This window comes from Misgurnus anguillicaudatus, chromosome 17 (genome assembly GCF_027580225.2).
Source record: "Misgurnus anguillicaudatus chromosome 17, ASM2758022v2, whole genome shotgun sequence".
Classification (NCBI taxonomy): domain Eukaryota; kingdom Metazoa; phylum Chordata; class Actinopteri; order Cypriniformes; family Cobitidae; genus Misgurnus; species Misgurnus anguillicaudatus.
Window position 1 is genome coordinate 31,595,779 of NC_073353.2, and position 17,944 is coordinate 31,613,722.

Here is a 17,944-nt window from a genome sequence, read left to right on the forward strand (position 1 = left end):
GCGGGCACTGTCTCTTTTGGTAAGGGAGTGAAGATTAGTAGCTCATTTAAATTGAAAGGAATAGACACGGAAACATTGTGTTTTTGCAATTGCGACATTATGGGCATGCTATAAAACAATCTGTAAGGTATTTTGAGTTGAAACTTCACAGACACATTATGCGCACACCTAAGACTTATATTACATCTTGTAAAATGGGTATAGCAGATGCCTTTTAAATTATAGCACATACGTCATAAACGTTACTTATTATTATGCCTGTTTGCAGTCTGCCAGACATGGTCATGACAAACTGATTTTGGATGATATAAGGGGGAAAAAATGGATTTGGTATAAACTACTCTATGCACCAGACATCTTCGCTTATTCTTGCACCAGCAAGCACATAAAAAAATCTTCTCAATTAATAAATGTAGATTGGGTGAACATTTACTTTATTGAATCACCTAAGACAGATAACTGTGAACAGTTCAATGTCCCATTATCCTCAAATGTGTGATTCTAAGGACAAGTGTATGACTTGCACTGTATTTTGCATTTAAGCATAAAAATGTCTCCAATTGAAGACATGCATCTAGAATTCTGCATCTATATGAACTCACTGCTTGCTGAAACACATAGCAGTAACTGTTGCCATTCTTGTTATCGTATACAAAACTATCCAAAGCCTCTCCCTGCAGCTCGGTGCTCACAAACTGATTGTTAGTGCAATACAAGAGAGCACTTTCATTGTGTCCTTCCTCAGTTTTTCGTCTAAGTTGTCTTTTTGGCCTCATTAGAAGCAACTCCTCATAGCCTTACACACACACACACACATGCACTGCATAAGGAAAGCACTGCAAAAACAACATGCTCTATGTCTGTAATAAGGTGTTTGTAAATAATGTATACTGTATACCGTGGTTTTGCTGTATCAATAATACATGGAACATAACAAAACATAGAAAATGTAGCTTTTCTCATCAAAATGAGCTGAGCTTTAGTAACTCAACAACTTTGTGCAATGAAAATGAAGAAAGTTAAAGGCATGTTATACTGATCAAGATAAAGTGCAGACTGTCGACGCGCTGCAGTTATTTACCATATCTTACAATAGTGCACACGTATAGGAGATTTCTGCACTAACATATCCTTCTATAATTTTGCATAATACATCAGAGTCAACCGTTGACATTTTTAAGCTAGATATTTAACACAGAGTATATTGAATGACATTTTTAAAGTGTCAAAAAAAAAAACACAGGGCAGACAGTATTTGATTTTACTCCCACTCCACAGTGTTGAGCTTTTTACTTACAGAAAGAATTTTGTGTGTTTAATGCATAATAAATAGCCTTAGATTCCAGCGGTTCAGATAACAATTGTATTCTGATTAAAATCCTTTATATGTTATGCTTTGGAAAAGCCTGTGGATTGGTCATGTTGGTCAGCAACAAAATCACTCAATATCAATTCAACATAATTCGATTTAAATGCATGATGTTCATAGTTTTGATGTGTTCTGCTTTATACAAAGCTACAGTACAATATGACAAATAATATGGATAGTCACTTTTTAAATATGTAAAATAGATTTATTTATATAAATAAAAGGGAAAGATTAAAAGAAAACAGGTAGTTCATATTTTACTTACCCTCCAGCCATTCTAGGTGTATATGTATTTTTACTTCAAATAATATTTTTTTCTGCTTATAATGGAATTGAATAGTGCCCCATTGTTAAAGATTTTTGTCAGGCAACATTTATGTTTCAAACTTTACAAACTACGGCTGTACACGTTTACGAGAGGTGAGGTCAGGCAGAAGGCTGACTTTTGACCCAATGTTACAAAAACCCATTCTTTTTTTATCAGAAGACATTTAATAACTTTTGATGGATGGATGTGCTTTTTTGGAGCTTAAAACTGGGGTACTATTCAATACCATTATAAAGATATTATTTAATATAACTCTACGGGACCTATCATACACCCGGCATAATGCAGCGCAATGCCCAATGCAAGTGTTTTTTGCTAGTTTGAGCCAGGCGCAGTTATCATTTTCACATCCAGCATTAAGTTGTTTAAATAGCAAATGCATTTGCACCCATTTGTGTGCCCATGGGCATGATGACTTGCGCATTGTTGGCGCATTGCTATTTTGAGGCAACTAAATAGACTACGCCATATACCAACTAAAACCTGGTCTAAAGTCAATGGCCCAGTATTGTTTTTGTCATGTGAAGAGCGCGTCAGTAATATGCGCCTATAAACGGGAGACAACGCAGTTTGCTTATTACACACATTGACAGCACACAAACATTTTTAAATATAAAAATTAAAGGATTAAAATGTAAAAGATTATAATTGAGTCTCTTGGACATAAATGAGGACCGATTAGGAGACGTTAGAAGGTGTAAAGAGCTAATTGAATGTTACAAATGGGTCATTCTACAGAAAAGGTGGAATTTGGGTGATGGAAATGTGCTTATATGAACTTCTTTAATAGCATTAATTAACTTTTCAAATCTATGAATCCGCAAAAGGGGGAGCTTAATCTATTTTTTAACTTTTTAATACATTTTAATAAAGAATCAATGAGTCATTTATTTGTCATTGGTGTTACCTGTGATTTAAACAACATTAATGTTGATACTAAATATTTTTTCTCATTACAGCTTGTGTATTTAGTTAAAGGTTGAGTAGAGGAATGGTAACAGCAAGAAAAATCATTGATTATTAATATTTTGTTTAATTAAATTCTTCATCCAGCATTGTATGAAATTATTTGATCATCAGTTTGACTTTTTTCTTTAAAACCAACAAAAACAAAAAAATATTCAACCAAAAAGGCTTTGATGCAAAGACTGAAATATCAACAATGTCTTACATCCCATATCAACAATAAAATATTACTAGAAAGTACACGAAAATACATTCATAACACCAAAACTTGGTTTAACACCAATGACATAATGTAACACCAATGACACAATTAGAATATAATAATAGATAATGAATATGATAAAACTTATAAACTTTCATAAAATGTTCCATCTTGTTTTGTTTTTATGCTTTTATGTTGGTCAGTTAAAGGAATAGTGCTTAGGAAGTACTCATTATAGAAGTAACACTAATGACAATTTACAGAAAAAAACTAATATTTTAACAAAATGGCTGCCATTAACCATGTGCCATTTCATCAGAGATGTAACAATAACATACTTATTCAGTATAATGTATTTTTATGTAAAGATCTTAACACTCCCGGCTATAAAAAAGAGTAACACTAATGACATCCAAAAAATCTTATCTCAAAATTCTTAGATATATCATGATATTTTAGACAAATAAGGTAAGACATCTCACAAACCTTTTGCCTTCCTCCACTGCAATTCTTTCACTGACCTCTTGACCCATGAAAAACTTCAAAGAGCTGATGCATTGTTTCAAAATAAAGGTGCTTTGGGTAGGGTAACACCAATGACATAAATTTGGGGGACAAATATTTATTTGATATTATTTATATTAATAGTGTATTTTTAACATTTCAGTGTTGTATTAAATTCATACAGGGTTAAAGGTAAATGTAAATTCGATTTGGTTTACAAAAAACATGGTTTTAAATAATAAGTACACAGTTCAACTTACATGTATGATCAAAGGGACAGGGCACTTTTCAGGACCAGACATTTAAAAAAAGAAAAAAAAAAAGAAAAAAGAAAATTAAATAAATAAACTCTCTCCTCATTTTTTAAGGACAGTCTATATTTATTAAATATATATCATTATGGGATTATTGGGTCAAATTAAATGATTAAGGGGTCTGCAAAAGCAAGGGACAAGCATTTCCACCTTTTTTGTAGAATGACCCAAATATTGCAATTATTTTGAAATGTTTTTTTTTTTTTAATGATACCCCAAGAATTTGTATATGATGACTTTGTACCATATGGTGAGATGATAACCTTTTTAAGTAATGCTTTTCAAAACTCATGTCGCTGTTCGAGTGCTGAAACGTTTTGGCTCTTCACACGTTTGTAAATTCTTTATCTCCTGTTTGTTACAAATAAAGTTTTTTCCCCCCTTTTCTTGCATATTTGTAAATTATTCTTTGAGATTACACTGATCATGTAGGCTATCCATACATTTACAGCAAATAAAAGCCTGCAATTTTTTACTTACATAACTGAAAGAAAACGACTTTAAAAGAGAACCAAAGGTTTAAAAAAATTTATTACATTTATAAAAAAAATTTTTTTAACATCAATCTTAAACTGGTGGTCTTCTACCTCCGCTTAGTTTTTCAGTTTACAAATTCCGCCATCTAAATAAGGAATCGGCATGGAGCGAGCGCAACTGGCTTTTAAAGGGGATGAGAGATAAGACTCTCATTGGTTTATTGCACGTTATGCCCAAAACACACCCATTACTCATTACGAGAATAGAAACAACCCTTTTAAAATATTTTTTCCCGTCGTTAAATTAGCAAAAGTGGATTCGGACACACCATTTTAGACTTTGCGCTGTGTGCTTTGCGCTGTGTGCTTTTGACCATGCCCTTAGATCCTTAAAATAGGGGCAAAACTGTGTTTAGATGTAAGAAAAAATCTTGTACACATAGGATTTCTTAAGAGTGAGTAAGTTTTAGGTGCAAAGACTCACCGCAAGTTGTTATAGCTTTAAACAGTTTCTACAGTTTGGGTTATGAACATAATTTAGGATATATGTATGTAAGGATAAGTAATGCAGTACACAGTACAGTCACTGCAAAAAACATTTCAACTATCAACAAGCTGTTATGTAACTTCTGTATGTAACCTGTACGTTCATATTCAAGGTTAAGCTCATATTCTCCTTTAAAGAATTTTTTGTAAACAAAAATTCCTTAAATGTCGGTTCTGCCAGTGCAGAAAAAAGAAATCATTTTCTTTTATGCCCCCACAAAATCTTAAAGCATTTTGAGTTGACAGACAGCTGTGCATTTCGGAGGTGTCAGAGATTTGGTTCTCAGGTGACAGAAACTAAATCGGTTACAATGTGAAGTTCAGATCAGAGAAGGCGTACGTGCCGAGCTGCTGATCTATCCCAGCAGCCTTTGAGGTGCCGTTACTCTGAGATCAACTGCATGTGCATCTACGCGTGCGAGTCTGAGAGAAACTGAGAAGAGGAAATATAAGCACCACTGGTGTGGGTGGAAGATAAACAGAACACTACAGACAGCAAACCTGGTCGGGGGTCTGATATCAAAGAAATCTGGTAAAATGAACCTCTCTGGATGACTGATAAGAAGAAAGACTAAGCAAAGTCCTGATCAATATTTAAATGCAAGTTCAAACGCCAGACATAAAATACACCCTAATATTTACTTTAAACATTCACTCGGTTCCGCGTAAAGTTAATTTTACACGTAAAGAAAGCATAATACTTTTGGCAAATCTGTCTGAAATGTGTATATTACTGGGTGAAATATAAACATTTTCTGAGTTAATTTAACTCAACAGCTGGGTTTTTCCTTTTCTGACCCAACACTGGGATGAAAACAGACCAGTATTTTTCTGCAAACAGGATATTTATACAATGACATCAATAACAAAAAAACCTTTTGCTGTTGTATGATGCTGAGGACCAGTTCTATAACTCATATCAGGATCTTAGGCCGCCCCTATACTGGGATTCACATTCATATCCCAAATCTCCTCTGTCCAGGCAGGATATGTCGAGTCTTACCTTGGCGATTTGAACACACCAGTTGAGCAGTAATTGGGAGCCAATGTTGTCCTTGTGCTCATGCACGTAGTCCAGCAGACAGCCGTGGGGCATGAGCTGAGTGACCAGCTGGATGGTGGGGCTCAGGCAAACCCCCAACAGTCGTACAAGGTGAGAATGCTCCATACTGGCCATGATCAGAGCCTCCTGGGGGAATAACAGGGACTTAGATCACAGGAAATCACACACTATATTGGAATGCTGAACTATGAGTTTGTGTGGCCTGTCGTATAATACGATAGTATAGCCTGGTATAGCCAGAACTAGGGCTTAGTTGAATTTAGATGTTTAAGCATCTTTTATACACATTCCTTAGAAAAAGATGTTACCGGTATATATCTTGAGACAAATCAACGGCACTGGCATATTTTAAAGAGCACGTATTTCATTGCTAAAAACAACGATATTTTGTATATTTGGTATCTGTTTGTGTGGTTTATGGTAAAAAAAACACATTATTTTCCACATACCGTACATTTTTGTTGCTCAAGATTTCACTCTCTTCCTAAAACGCACAGATTTGAAAAGCGCAGTGTCCCTGATTGGCCAACTAATCTGTCTAAATTAGTGAACGGGTCCACTTAGATTGGAAAACGCGAGGTCCGACCCGAGACCCAATTGGGTTCTGGTCTAAAAGTTTCACATGCGCCTCGGACATGGGTCGGGTACAATAATTTCAGCATCGGGTCTCGGGTAATTTAAAATGAATGTGTTTTTGCTGAACGGGTTAAAAAAATTAGTCACTAGTTCGGGTCAGACTCGGGTCTAATTTTCTCGGGTTTGTCTCGGGTCGGGTCTTTCTTTAAAAAAAATTATTTATGCACGTCGGGTTCGGGTATAAAGTGATTCAGGTCATTTCGGGTCAGGTACATTTCTTTGGACCCGATAAGACCTCTAGTCTGAATACCTCTGATGTCAGCCTGAAATGTGACGCTCCCTACCATGTTTAAAATAATTGGTTGCTAACTTACAAGCTGTGAGTCCGAAGCGGGAGGAATTATGATAATATCGTATATGTCTTGACTATATCACCAATCCCAGTAAGTAAACTGTTGCCTACAATCAATGTGTTTGTTGTAGTCCAAGAAAAGAGATTTACAGTGGAGATGATAACTCGCATCATCGTTTACTTTGGGGTTATGTACCTTTTGCATATCATTAACATGAACTAATACACACTTACACACCAAAGGAAATTTAAAAACGTGAATCGGACAATAGGTGCTCTTTAAGATCTGTCAGTCCAAGTTATTTTCAGTTGAGACAGCTCAAACATTTTAGTCTTTTAGTCTGGAACTAGCCTTAAGCCTTGTCTGTGAAACCGGGGGTATATGTTAGATTGCAAAATAGTGAATTATATAGAGAAATAATAGGATATTTAAATTACAAAATATAGATATAAACATATTACCATTCAGAACACATTCAGTACAGCTAATTTATTGATGATTTAGTCTATACTACACTTAGCATGCTTGTAAACACACACAAACACACAGTGTCCCACTGAGATTAAGAAGTGAAAAATACCTTATACTCAGATATTGCAACAATGAGTTTTGGATACTTACTCTGATTTAAAGGGACACTCCACTTTTTTTGAAAATATGCTCATTCTGCAGCTCTCGTAGAGTTAAACATCAGATTTTTACAGTTTTGGAATCCATTCAGCTGATCTCCGGGTCTGGCAATACCACTTTTAGCATAGCTTAGCACAATCCTTTGAATCTGATTAGACCATTAGATTAGACCAAAGAGTTTCGATATTTTTCCTATTTAAAACTTGACTCTTCTGTAGTTACATCGTGTACTAAGACCGACAGAAAATTAAAAGTTGCGATTTTCTAGGCAGATGTGGCTAGTAACTATACTCTCATTCTGGGGTAATAATCAAGGACTTTGCTGCTGTAACATGGCTGCAGGAGGTGCAATGATATTACGCAGCAGCCGAGGATAGTCCCCTTAGTATCTTTCAATAGCAGAGGACTACTTTCGGGTACTGCGTAATATTATTGCGCCTCCTGAGAGTGAGAGTATATTTCCCAGCCATATCTGCCTGGAAAATCACAACTTTTAATTTTTCATCGGTCTTAGTACACAATGTAACTACAGAAGAGTTAAGTTTAAATAGGAAAAATATTGAAACTCTTTGGTTATTTTAGGCGCGATGCTAATGATCTAATCAGATTCAATGGATTATGCTAAGCTATGCTAAAAGTGGTAGTGAAGATCAGCTGAATGGATTACAAAACGACAAGAATCAAATGTTTAACTCTAGGGGAGCTGGAAAATGAGCATATTTTCAAAAAAAGTGGAGTGTCCCTTTAAGACACTGGCATATTTTCTCTTATGAACCCTAAATAAGGTGACTTCTTTTTTTAAGAAGATGACTCCATAAGCAAACTATTCAGCTAAACTAATATTAAATATTAAAAACTCTAAATATTTTATTGTGCATCAAAAGGAATATCAAATGGTTAGGTGGGCTAAAGTTGCAATAATTACTCTTAGTCCTGATACAAATAATGTTGGATTCAAATTCCACAAATTTATCTTTTACAATCAATTTTATGGAAATAGATGTTCAAAAGTTGTACAAAATAAAAGTAATTTGAATATTTTCCCTTAATCACAGAAAAATAACTGTAAAGGCTTTTTTGCTGTTTAATTGATGGGGTGAGGGGTTCTCTTTTTAAATTAGAGAGGGTCCAGGTCACCCCGTATGATTATTCAAGAGCACACCAATCAGTACTATATTAAATCAAATAATCTAAACAAACAGATGAAATGTCTGTGAGTCATTTCACTAAAACAGCATGTTCACCGTTTCCATTCTAATTGAACCGATCCTGTAGGAATAATTCCAGTTTATATCCAACATATTTTACTTATGGTAAAAACAAAGGATAGCCTGGAGTATAAAGTTAACAGGGCACAATACAAGGAAGAATTAGAGAATGTAAAAAATATATATATATAATTTTCATAAACAGCTGAGGGGATAATTCTGAAATAATATCCAAACTTCGGGCCATAAGGTTATATTACCGCAATAAACGATGCCTTAGCCATTAATAAGATTTCTGGCCTCAAAGGGAATCTCTTACGATGTTTCAACATTTAAAAAACAAAAACAGCCTGCTACACACATTCACAAACACACACATGCACAAAACCGTTATCTGGGCACTACATAAAATTACACACTTGACAGTTATATAATGAGCATTCACGCTCCTGCTATTCTCCAGCTGCCGATATGATTGCATGCATTCATGCTGCTCATCCAATCAGCAGCAGGGTCCGGCATACAGTACACACATCTGATCCGCCTGCATGCGCGTGTGCATTTTTAGCGCGTTATGAGAGGAACTACAAAACCTTCTAAGGAAGTGCGATCCATAACCAAAAAAATAATTGTGGGAAACCATATAGTCATTGTGGCCATACACAGGGGTTGTCGCATAGAGACCCCTTAAATATATGCTTAAGTCACACTTGCTGAAGACAGATGAAGACCTAACATCAAAGCCAGTCATCTACATCGCCAGCAAACACGCGACTTACATATAAAAATAAGACGTTGTAGACTGAACTCAACATGGGTGTAAAAGGCCCTTTGGTATGTGTTTCATAGTCCTTGCATCATCTGAAAGGATGAAGTTTACATACATGTTTCCTTTTGAAGTATGAAAGAGCTGAATATTCTGAAAATGTGGGTGAAGCCTGAAAAACACAACAAAAAGAGCTGCAGGCACGGCAGTGACACTCACATCCATAAACTCCACGTTGGCTTTGGGGCCCGTCGCCTCGTTTAAGATCTTGATGGCCACGGGGATCTTCACAGTCTCGCCCTCGGGTACCCAAATGCCCTGAAATCACAAAGAAGAGATTTTTTGAGGAATTTTGGATGAACTAGATTTTCACATTTCTGTAGAAAAGATGAGTGGTGCGCGCCATTGCATTGTGGGTTCTGGATGGGTGCTAGATGGTTGCTTACGGCCATCATTTATGGCAAAAGTTTTATATTTTGTTTCTCATAATCACTTGTGAAAAACAAAAGTACCTCCAACAATTATGTAACACAAATCGAGCTGAAAGACTGACACACAAAAGCTCATTACAAAATCCTCTAAGAGCCCTATTCATAGGCAACCTTGTTCAGTTACCTCGACCACTTTAAGGTCATTACCTTGTAGACGGTGCCGAAAGCTCCGGCTCCCAGAATCTTCACCCTTTTCAACTCGGTCTCCTTCAGAATACGCAGTTGGGCCTGGTTAGGGGCGGCACCACTGGGCGTCAGGGGCTCCACCAGCTGAATCGAAAAGAAGTGAGACTTCATAAGTGAAGTTATAAATCTGGGACATTCAATCTGGACAATCGATTAATGTTCGGCCTAACTCAAATAAACTGCAGTGCATACAGCACAGTTTATGATTTCCACCTAATTTATTTTATCTTTCTGTGCTCTTATATTTTGCATGTCAAAGTTAGAGAGTCCAATCAATGAATAAAAACCCCTGGCGATCAAAGGACCATTGAAATGCAAGAAAGGAACAAAGATAAGAGAAGAACGAAGACAGGAGATACTGGAACAATGACAGAGAAATAGAGAAGGTTACCCTGATAAAAATATGAAGCGCGAGTGAGAGAAATCGGGAAAGAACCGGAGAGAAAGTGAGAGCGTAAATCAGTCGTTCTATCGACCCTTTTTGTCATCCCCTGGCTCATCATAGCCACCTGATTAAAAAACAATAGCAGTTCTTCATTTAAATGGAATTGTAAATCAGGAGTCTGGACACAGAAAGGCGGAGGAGAGCTAGGGGAGGGGCTTTCAGAGCGGAGGCACTACTGCCAAGATACACATCAGGAACTGTCCGTGGTCCTGATCTCCCCCGGAGGTGCTGAAAAGTCTGAGCAGAAATGGTGTAGCTCACACTTAACCTAAACTGAATCCAGACAGAAATGCCCTATTTTAGTGAAAACAGAAGTATGGACATGCTTTAGACCAGGGGTACGTGCACCCGAGGGGGACTTAAAGGGAAAGTTCAGCCAAAAATGAAAATTACCCCATGATTTACTCCCCCTCAAGCCATCCTCGATCTGTATGTGATTATCTTTTTCCAAAAAACACACTCGGAGTTATGTGTGACCCTGGACCACAAAACCACTCATAAGACGCACGTGTATATTTGTAGCAATAGCAACAATACATCGTATAGTTCAAAATTACAATTTTTTTTAAATGCCAAAAATCATAAGGATATTAAAGCAACACCAAAGAGTTTTTTAACCTTAAAACAACGTTTCCAAAAAAGTTTCAGTCGTTCATCCACTCGAAACAGAGTGAACGGCACTTTCACATTCGCTTTGCAGCCATCTATCGGCCAAAACCGCACTAAAGAAGTTTCCAACCGTCGGGTCGCGGACCTTTAGTTCGAGTGAAAACTACAAAAACTTGCTTTTACGGCAGACCTACAATCCAATCAGAGCCAGCTATGCTGCAGTATTTACGACAGTGGTAATGAACAATTACGCTTCTAACCTGTAGGGGGAGCAAAGAGCAAAAACTCTTTAATGTTGCTTTAAAGTCTCTGCTATACCCACTTACGCAAACATGTGTTTCTGGCAAAAAGTTAAACTACAAGGTCATAAGGTCTATGAAATGTTATGGTTGGGGCGTAATCAATGTGACATCACATTGATAGGGGATCCCCAACAGCCTGTTTTGTGTCACTGTTGCGGTTTAAAGGAGATTACACAAAAAATAATATATGTATTTGTATAATAACAGGCTATTTCTGCACACACTGGCGACTCATTTTCTGATAAAAAACATTTAAAAGTGCATTTTTAGGTTCGGGGAGCTTTAAATAAAGATGAACATTTTCATGAAGATATTTTCTAAATTACCTATCGTAAATGTATCAAAAATGTATTTATCATTTGTAATATGTGTCGCTAAGGACTTCATTTAGACAATTTTCTCGATATTTTGATTTTTTTTTTTTTTTTGCACCCTCTGATTCCAGATTTTCTAATAGTTGTATCTCGCCAAATATTGTCCTATTCTAACAAACAAAATTAAATAATGTATAAATCTCAATTTTAAAATGTAGTGATAAGTTAATGGTAAAACATTGTCATGAATTTCCGATCACATAATTTTGTATGTGCTACTGGCCAGGTCTTCGTCATCCACATTAACTGTGTTAAGTGACTTTAAAGGGACCCTCCACTTTTTTTTGAAAATATGCTCATTTTCCAGCTCCCATAGAGGTAGACATTAGATTTTTACCATTTTGGAATCCATTCAGCTGATCTCCGGGTCTGGCAGTATCATTTTTAGCATAGCTTAGCATAACTCACTGAATCTGATTAGACCATTAGCATCACACTAAAAATAACCAAAGAGTTTCAATATGTTTCCTATTTCAAACTTGACTCTTTTGTAGTTACAACGTGTACTAAGACTGACGGAAAATTTAAAGTTTCTACTTTATAAGCCAATATGGCTAGGAACTATACTCTCATTATAGACAATAAAGGGTTATTTAACTCTTAATGATGCGGCTGTTCTGTACATATGGTTTTAGACAATTTTGGTTGTTGGCATGTATGGTGTCCATTTTCACACAAACAGTACACGGTTTCTTCTTGGAAACATGTGTGGGCCTGCTCCAGATATCTGTGTGATATTATTTTCTCTACTCAAAGCCTCAGGTTATATGGATATATGCACATGTGAGGAGGAGGGGTCAGAATCTCTGGATCTATAGTCAACCTGCATTCCTAAAAATCCTCCACCTACATTGTGATATGAAATAACCTTGTGTTTTTAGAAAGACAGATACAAAGAATGAATAAATGAAAACGAGGGATTAAAAGATAGGATGTAAAGATTTGTAAATAAAAATGTCAATTATAGTAGTAGTATTGCTACAATTTACTGTTACACTGAGTAGTAGTAGTAGTAGTAGTATAATTAAAAACTGCAATTTGTATTAATGTGCCAAGTTTTTATATTGCATGATAACAGTAAACTAAGCTGAAACGTTACAACAATAATTATTAATAATAGATACAACTCTTTATTGAACATTGGTGTCTTTATCATAGCAATAAACCTCAGATCCATCTGTTGGTGTGATTGAAAACCCCATACTGCATGGTTTCTTGTAGCTTATTGCTTTAATGGATATCTAATTATTGCATACTGATGCATTAGATGCAATAAATAACACAGTGATCTTTCCTTTTCAGTGTTTAGACCAATTTAACGAGGGCTATGACAAACACTCACACTTAAGTGGCCATGCATAAAATAAACATGCATGCAATAAAAACATGCATGAATAACCAGCATAAGATTCTGTTTTCAATTGAGAAAACTTTAAGTAAAATTAAATCAGGAAATCATCTCACTCATCTCTCAGTAGTGAGTACTTCCTCTCTGAACTTGACATGAGACACAATGAGGACCACAGGTCACACTCCACTTCTCGTGCCTCTCTTTCATCATCTGCTGTCTCTAATTGGCACTCGATTTCCAGAGGTTTTCAGGTCTTGTGGAATTGGAGAGTATGCTCTTCATAAAGTATTTTAAATATAGATGTCTAACCTCAGTCTCCAGAAAGCGTCTTAGGGCTCTTTTCTTCTTGATGCTCCTCCTTCTCATTGATACTGCAATGCTCAAGCCCACGATGATCACCAAAAACAGTCCACCGATAACCCCAGCCGCGATGAGAGGAGTCCTGTGTCAAACAGAGGACAGATAATTAACATTACAATCTAAACATAATGGGAAATTAATGTGGAATACATCCATATACGGGTGATTCTCTCGAAACCATTGAAACACCACGGCACTAATGATTTTAGCTTTAAAATGTGTAATATAGTAACATTAAAAAGATCAGAATTTACACAATACTGTGTTCTACTTTGCACAATGTGTGATTTCAACATAAGAATTTATAATTGGAAATTTTATCTCATTTTCTGCTGAAATTCTCATTACCGCAATGTGTCCCGCTGTGTTTGAACATGCGTTATGTTGTAATTTAATCAAATTAACACAAACATATTAAGAAAAAAAATAAATGGATGTTTTGCTAGACTACTTTAGATGACAGAAAAAATATTTACTGAATATTCATGTATAAGAATAATGAAGAAAAATTAGGAAAATGATGTGTCCATGCCTGATGTTCTCATCCTCCGCAACACTTTTTGAGAACAGTTTAAGCACACATACAGAATTTTAATAAAGTTTGATTTTGAGTGACCAAGCACATGGACCAGTTACTTCAAAATGGCTACCAGGTAAGATCATTTTTTTTACAGTTAATTTGAAATATTGTCTTGTCAGAATGCTTACACGACATTTTGATTATCATTACCGCAACAGATGCTTATTAAATGTTAATTTAATTAATAGAAGCATAATACTTTGATTTTAAATGCATGTGCAGAATCTCCAAATTATGTTCTTTCAGGTTTGTCATGTCATTTTGAAAATATGTCAGTGTTGATGTTTTCTGACTGTTGCGGTAATAAGATTTTTTAGGACTAATTTTTTTAATTATGTTACAAAAAGTGTTAAATGATAAGTAAAAGTTTTTAAATTAATGTTCCCATTTACTCCAGACTTTGTTTTTCAATGTCTGGTAGGAAAAAAGTAAATTTAAGCAATTTTTACATTTCCATGCTTGACATTTTTAAAACCAAGTTTTTCGTGAGAATCACCCATACAGGAAAATATTTTTTTTATGTATAATTGTAACAGTATGTCTAGTACTTATATTTATAATGCTTTATTAATATTTTTGTTTTACTTTTGTCACAGACTTAAACTTAAACTATAAAAATACATGATGAAAGCATTTTTACTTGTTTAAAACTACATGCAGTATTTCATAAATGAGTAGAAACCCGCACAAATTGTCTCTCTCAGCGAAGAGATATTTAAAAGGATATGTCTAGAGTGAGTCTGTCCAACTAATGTCATCTTACATCAGTCATCTCTGAGCCGTACTTTCAGCTTTCAGTATAAATTTCATGTAAACATGTTCCCTCAGCATTAATGAAAGGCCTAATTCAGTTAGCATGGAAGAAGGCAGAACTAAAGTCAGCACTGCCTGCAGAAAATACACAGCACAAACTGTCCTATTACAGCTTTGTCATTCTAATTCCAATCTTCAGAGTGCAATACAAGTCTTATCACATTTATTTACCGCATAGGACCCTGTTATGAAACGGTTAATTCCAGTCCGTGATTGGATTACGATAAAACACAGCTATGACCGCTGCACCCAGCGATTCTGTGTATCACTTCGCAGGGAAAGTTAAGTGAAAGTTGAAATTTTAAAGTGACAATAAGTAGGATTTACCCCCATCTAGTGGTGAAATTGTATTTTGCATTCAAACGAATAGTGCTCTCTTGCGCCTCGCTTTTCCAAATGCGTGTTGCAAATAGGGTAGCCGTTATGTAATCACTGATCACCTTGTCCGTTTCAGCTAGTTCACGTGTTCTGAATGAAAACGCATTGTGGAAACGCATTGGTAGGCTAGTGCTTTTTGTCCCTCTCTGCTATTATAGTTTATTAGTATGGCGGAACGACATGGAAGCCTCCTTAGACTTACCCATTCAATGTAAGTAAAGAGAAGAAATTCTAAGCTTACAAAGAAAAGTCAGATCACTTTGACACCAACGAGGACATATTTATGAATAAAGACATTGATTTTGATTAATAAAACACTTAAAATCCTACTTACTGTCCCCTTAAAGAAAAATGTTGTGATTTTCCCTTATGCATTGATACATTTTTGTTTGATTTACTCTTTGTATTGTTTGTTAACCATTTTATTTAAAGATGTAGTGTGTAGATTTTAGCAGCATATACCGGGGAGGTTGCGAATTGCAACCACCCCTCCCTTTCTAAACAAATAGGAAAGCTACGGTACTGAAACCACTCGCGGAAAAGCTTCAGTCTCTTTAAGAGCAACTATCGTTTGATTCACAATTTTACATTTCCTTTGGTGTGTAAATGTGTATAGTACATGTTAAAGATATGGAAAAGGTACAAAGCCCAAAGTAAACAATGACGCGAGTTATCGTTTCCAACTGAAATATCTTTACTTGGACTACAACAAACACACGGACTGTAGGCAACAGTTTACTTCCTGGGCCTGTTGACGTGGACAAAACCGACATTTATAAAACGGTTAGTTCCAATCCTTGATTCTGATTGGTCAATAGGTGTGCTTTATTGACAATAAAGCACTGCTATGACCGCTTCACCCAACGGTTCTATTTAATATCACTGCGCCCTTAGCAACACCCTTAGCAACACATAAACATATAATGAGACAAAGTCTGAGAGCAGTTTGTTGTTTTTATTTGAGCTTCCATGTTGTTGTTTGCTTCAGGGACTATTTTTTCTAGCGGAAGGAATGCTTTTATTGATTTAACTTCATGAAAGTTGCACTAATATTTTTTTTACTTTAATATTGTGTGGTAACCGTTTTATAAAAGCAATAAGGTACTCGAGGCAAGTGCTGTATCGTGAATAAGTAACGGCTGAAGGGGTTGCAGGCACTCCGCTTCGCGTCGTGCCTAACAACGCCCTTCAGCCGTTACTTATTCACGATACAGCACAGCCTCTCGTACCTTATTGCTTAAATATATATCCTCCCGCTTGGTCTTACAGCCTGTAAATTAACTCCTGTTAGTATTGCATTGTAAGTGAATCTTTCAAACATGGTAAGGAGTGTCACATTTTCGGCTGACTCGGAGGTATTCATGCCAATCACAATGTACAGATTAGCAGGGGAATCAGGAAAACAGCGCTTTTCGAATCGATAAGCTTTGTACAAAATCAAAGCGTTTGAGGAAAGCAGTATATCTGGAGCTACAAAAATGTACGGTATGTGTAAAATAAAGTGTTTTTGTAACCATAAACCACGCGAACACATTGTATTATACCAAATACACAAAATAACGTTTTTTTTAGGAATGAAATAGATGCACTTTAACTGCTAATTTAAACACATTGTTTTGTGTTATGCTATTTAACACATGTGTTATTCTGTGTTTATTTTGTTTTCAAATTAATAAAAGGGAAAACACAAGATGGGTTAAAATAAAATATGTTATCCCTAACTAGACACATCTCTGTGTTATTATTTGAGCAACACATTAATTGTGTTGTCCTTAACTAGACACAAAATGTGTTGTTTTAACACAACCTTTTTAAGAGTGTCCTACAACCTGAATGAATGCTTGTGATTGTTTTAGGGCAATCACAATACACTTAACAAGACACTGTTTTAGCTCCGCCCAACAAATCCTGAGCACAGAAATGTGGAAAAACTGAATTATGTCTTTAGGAACAATTCTCTTTAATTCGCGCAGCCCTTTTTGAGTGGAGGGGGGGGGGGTGAAAAGGTGATGTACACCTTCAAATTAATATAAAATTTTTTGGTCTAAAAGCCTAATTTTGGTCTTGGTTTAAAGAAGACACTTTTAAAAAAATTACGGACGTGTCTGGAGGTGAAAATGTATATATTTTTGTATAGGAGTTTACATTTATTTGTAATAAATAAAAAATGCAATATAGTATTATTTTTATACATAAAATTATATATATATATACTGAGGTTTATGTTGGTTTGCTGTAAGGTTTGCTGCATACTCTTGTCACAAATGAATAAATTACAGTTACTGCATTATTATTACTGCTAAAAGGTTTTGAAATATAAAAACTACATTCTTAGACCTTTCCAACAATATATAGTTTTTTTGTGATAACTGAACATTTATAAAATATAAAAAGTAAAACGCCAGTTAAAGGGTTAAATTACTTTACAAAGACTTGATGACTAAATGATATAAGGGGCACCCAAACAGAATACATTGTTTTACATTTGTGTTCTTGTTAAACTGGTCTACACTTTGTAACCAAGTCGTGTTCCTGAAAAATTCAAACTTTTTGAAAAATGTTAATCAAAACTTAACATAAAAATGAATATAAAATATTTTGAGGTTATACAGTATGTCTAGGTCAAATAAGAAATTTTGTGACATTGACCATGCATGTTAACTTGCTTTGTATAAATGGTCAGATTTTCTCTCTTTTCCACATCCTACATTTTTAATTTTAAGAGTCATTCACGCTGTGATAAAATTTACTTTT

General features: G+C 35.5%; 1 protein-coding gene across 1 annotated transcript in view; it reads right to left on the reverse strand.

The window, feature by feature from the left end:
- Positions 1-17,944, reverse strand: part of erbb4b (erb-b2 receptor tyrosine kinase 4b) — a 438,095-nt gene that overhangs the window by 48,823 nt on the left and 371,328 nt on the right. Inside the window, exons 18-21 of the mRNA XM_073854619.1 lie at positions 13,369-13,501; positions 9,940-10,062; positions 9,521-9,619; positions 5,709-5,894 (exon numbers count right to left, since the gene is read on the reverse strand). Coding sequence (XP_073710720.1) covers positions 5,709-5,894; positions 9,521-9,619; positions 9,940-10,062; positions 13,369-13,501 — 541 coding nt within the window. The remainder of the gene's footprint in view (positions 1-5,708; positions 5,895-9,520; positions 9,620-9,939; positions 10,063-13,368; positions 13,502-17,944) is intronic.